This window comes from Periplaneta americana, chromosome 1, assembly GCF_040183065.1.
Source record: "Periplaneta americana isolate PAMFEO1 chromosome 1, P.americana_PAMFEO1_priV1, whole genome shotgun sequence".
Taxonomy (NCBI): Eukaryota; Metazoa; Arthropoda; class Insecta; order Blattodea; family Blattidae; genus Periplaneta; species Periplaneta americana.
Genome location: NC_091117.1, coordinates 176,552,632 through 176,556,105, shown reverse-complemented (window position 1 = coordinate 176,556,105; position 3,474 = coordinate 176,552,632). Strand labels below are relative to the sequence as shown.

Here is a 3,474-nt window from a genome sequence, read left to right as displayed (position 1 = left end):
TCTTTCGTTTCTTATCTAGGAATGCAGCTGTCATGGAGTTGATACGTCACCATAAAATTTCATCACCAGCATTGCTGTTGCTATTGGATTTTGTTAGAGACAGCGATAGTGAAATAGTCCATATTATGCTCATAATATACGCTCGGTTTTTACTACGATGTTGCCAGTCTACGGAAATCTTTCTTCCGTAACTTAAAATTCAACAGTACGGGTATTTTTAGGCTGCACTCAGGACTTAAAATCACTTGACTGATTCGTATATCAAGTTACTTTGAAATTAGCTTGCTACTTATCGCTATCCTTTGCTTTTAAAGTTTAGAATTGTTCGTTCTGGTCCGCTTACATATTTATGAGGAATATTAACCTTCACGTTGCCTTGGTAGCGTAGTCGGTATAGCACTGGCCTTCTGTGCTCGAAGTTGCGGGTTCGATCCCGGCCCAGGTCGATGGCATTTAAGTGTGTTTAAATGCGACAGGCTCATGTCAGTAGATTTACTGGCATGTAAAAGAACTCTTGCGGGAGAACATTTCGGCACACCGGCGACGCTGATATAACCTCTGCAGTTGCGAGCGTCGTTAAATAAACCATAATTTTAATTTTTTAATCTTCACTAACAACAGAATTGTTTGACAGTCCAGTCATGTATTGCATTATTATCATGGCGGATATGAACTGAGTGAAAGGAGCTCGTTTTTTGTTGTTATTTAACGACCTTGTAAATTACTATGTTACGTCGATGGAATGGTGATAGCGATATGGTACTTGGCGAGATGAGGCCGAGGATTCGCCATAGGATTGCCTGACATTTGCCTCACAGTTGGGAAAACTTCGGAAAAAATCAGACCAAACAGGAATCGGACCCAACCCCGAGCTCGACTCCGAATGAGCAAGTAAAGGCGCTACCGCCTGAGCTACATTGGTGGTTGACCCAAGTTCGATCCCCGGTCAGATCGTGATGGAATGGGTGGTGGACAAAGCAGACGTTACAGGGGGGGTTTCTCGGGGTATTCTCGTTTCCCTCTGTCATTCCATCAAAACTTTTAACCTCTCCCTCATTTCATCTGTCATCTTCAATAGAAAAAAATAGTCTGGGGTGAAGTCCTGGGGGTAATACGGGGCTCCGGGCCCCTGGGGCTTGTCAGACTATTCGTATGCAGATGGGATCTGGCTCTCGAGACAGGATGACCCACGTGTTAGCGTCGGATTCACGAATACCAACCAGATCACTTGTCTAACTTAGATAATCATTACATATATAGGACACACAATGGACTAATGTAATCCTAAGTGCATGGATCCGTCCCAGATTCGGATCACGAGGAAGCCAAGCCCAAGCAAAGTGTCGTTTATCGAATTAATTATCAACTCAACATACTGTCATATTAAAAAAGTAAATTTGTTTTTTATATTGATGTATGGGCTTCTGTCTTAGATAGGAATCATAGCCTTGATGACTGGCTCAGGCCATGAATGTTCTGTCTTAAAGCGGCGAACTATTTTGAACATAAATGGCAATTATGTGAACAGTTAAAAATCATTTGACTTCTAACTGCAATGCAGCCAGGATCCACTAAGCTTTGTTGTTTTTATGAGTGTGGATCAGTCCATATATGAATGATTACAAAATCATGATAAAAATTGCGAAGAACAATTCACTTTGTATGAGTTTAGGCTTTCACGGTGACTATGATCAGAATTAGGTTTTCCGATATTCCACCGTATCCGGGAACTTGACATTTTCAACGTTTCGGAACTACTTACAGATTACATCAGGACAGATAGGTAAGGCCAGGGGGGGGGGGGAGGGTCGCCTACTCTGTTGGGTTCGTTACGCCAGATGACTGAGCCACTTATACAGGGTGTAAAATATATATATATATATATATATATATATATATATATATATATATATTACGAGGTTCGGTGGTAGGTGGTACAATGTGATCATATTTTGTTAATAAACCCATATCCAGAAACGCTTTGTTTACGTGCTAGCGTCTCTGAAATGTGTAGGAGAACGTAGTCAGTACGGATCACAAAAGCTAGGAAGAAGTAAAAATGATAATAATAATAATAATATAATAACATAATATTGGACATTAATTTTATATGCGTAGGTAGTGTTGTCAGTTTTTCGTATGCTTTGTTGCAGCTGCCGCCAGGCGTTCGTGGAGCTGCGCGAAGGCGCTACTGTGAATTCGGAACTCATCAACCGCTTCTGCAGGGATATGCCGGGCTCTCAGTACACGGTGGGCAACATTCTGTATGTCCGGTTCTTTACCGACGTCACGGATCCCAGGAACGGATTCAAAGCCAACGTCAGTATAGGTGAGTTCGTGATTCTATCGTGATAAATCTTTTCACAATAAATTAGTTCTTTATTAACTCTACAAATTTAAATATGAACTTCTTTGAATGGGGATTGCTTCGCCATCAGCGAAACAGAGATTTCTCTTCCTGCAAAAGGAATTGTGTTGTCCTATGTTTTGTGCTTCCTTCGTGTTGGATTACTACCGTAAAAATTGCATAACGAAGGAATTCACAGGCTTACTTTACTTACTTACTTACTTACTTACTTACTTACTTACCTACTTACTTACTTACTTACTTACTTACTTACTTACTTACTTACTTACTTACTTACTTACTTACTTACTTACTTACTTACTTACTTACTTACTTACTTACTTACTGGCTTTTAAGGAACCCGGAGGTTCATTGCCGCCCTCACATAAGCCCGCCATTGGTCCCTATCCTGAGCAAGATTAATCCAGTCTCTACCATCATATCCTATCTCCCTCAAATCCATTTTAATATTATCTTCCCATCTACGTCTCGGCCTCCCCAAAGGTCTTTTGCCCTCCGGCTTCCAAACTAACACTCTATATGCATTTCTGGATTAGCCCATACGTGCTATAACTTATTTTATTTCAAGGAGTGCAGTTCGGTGGTTCCTTTGAACACCCACTTACAGATTTATGACTTCCTACACAAACAACTCTGACAATTCCATCCTGTCCCCTCGTCCCAACATTGCACAGTTGCCACAATTCCTGATGACCCTTGAAATCAGACTGACGGGATTCTTGGAATTCGGAAAAGATGCGACAACTCTGCCTCCACGTGGATTTGAGGGAAGCCTGTCAATTCTTCTGAACGAAGGTTGTGATTGGTTAATAAGAGGAGAAGACAAGATTTTCGTCACAGTAAGGAAGACATTTATTTATGACAGCCAATTAGTAGGGGGCAGTAGAAGGTCTGTCTGCAAAGTCCTTTCTATGAAACTGCACTCCATGAAATAAAATAAGGTATACATGTCCTGCCCATCTCAAACGTCAGGATTTTATGGTCCTAATTATGTCAGGTGAAGTGTACAATGCGTGCCAGCTCTGTGTTGTGTAACTTTCTCCATTCACCTGTAACTTCAACCCTCTTAGCCCCAAATATTTTCCTAAGAACTTTATTCTCAAACA

General features: G+C 41.0%; 1 protein-coding gene across 1 annotated transcript in view; it reads left to right on the top strand.

Annotated features, from left to right (window-relative positions):
- Window positions 1–3,474, top strand: part of Cubn (Cubilin) — a 300,325-nt gene that overhangs the window by 208,199 nt on the left and 88,652 nt on the right. Inside the window, exon 45 of the mRNA XM_069832790.1 lies at window positions 2,154–2,329. Within this exon, the coding sequence (XP_069688891.1) occupies window positions 2,154–2,329 (176 nt within the window). The remainder of the gene's footprint in view (window positions 1–2,153; window positions 2,330–3,474) is intronic.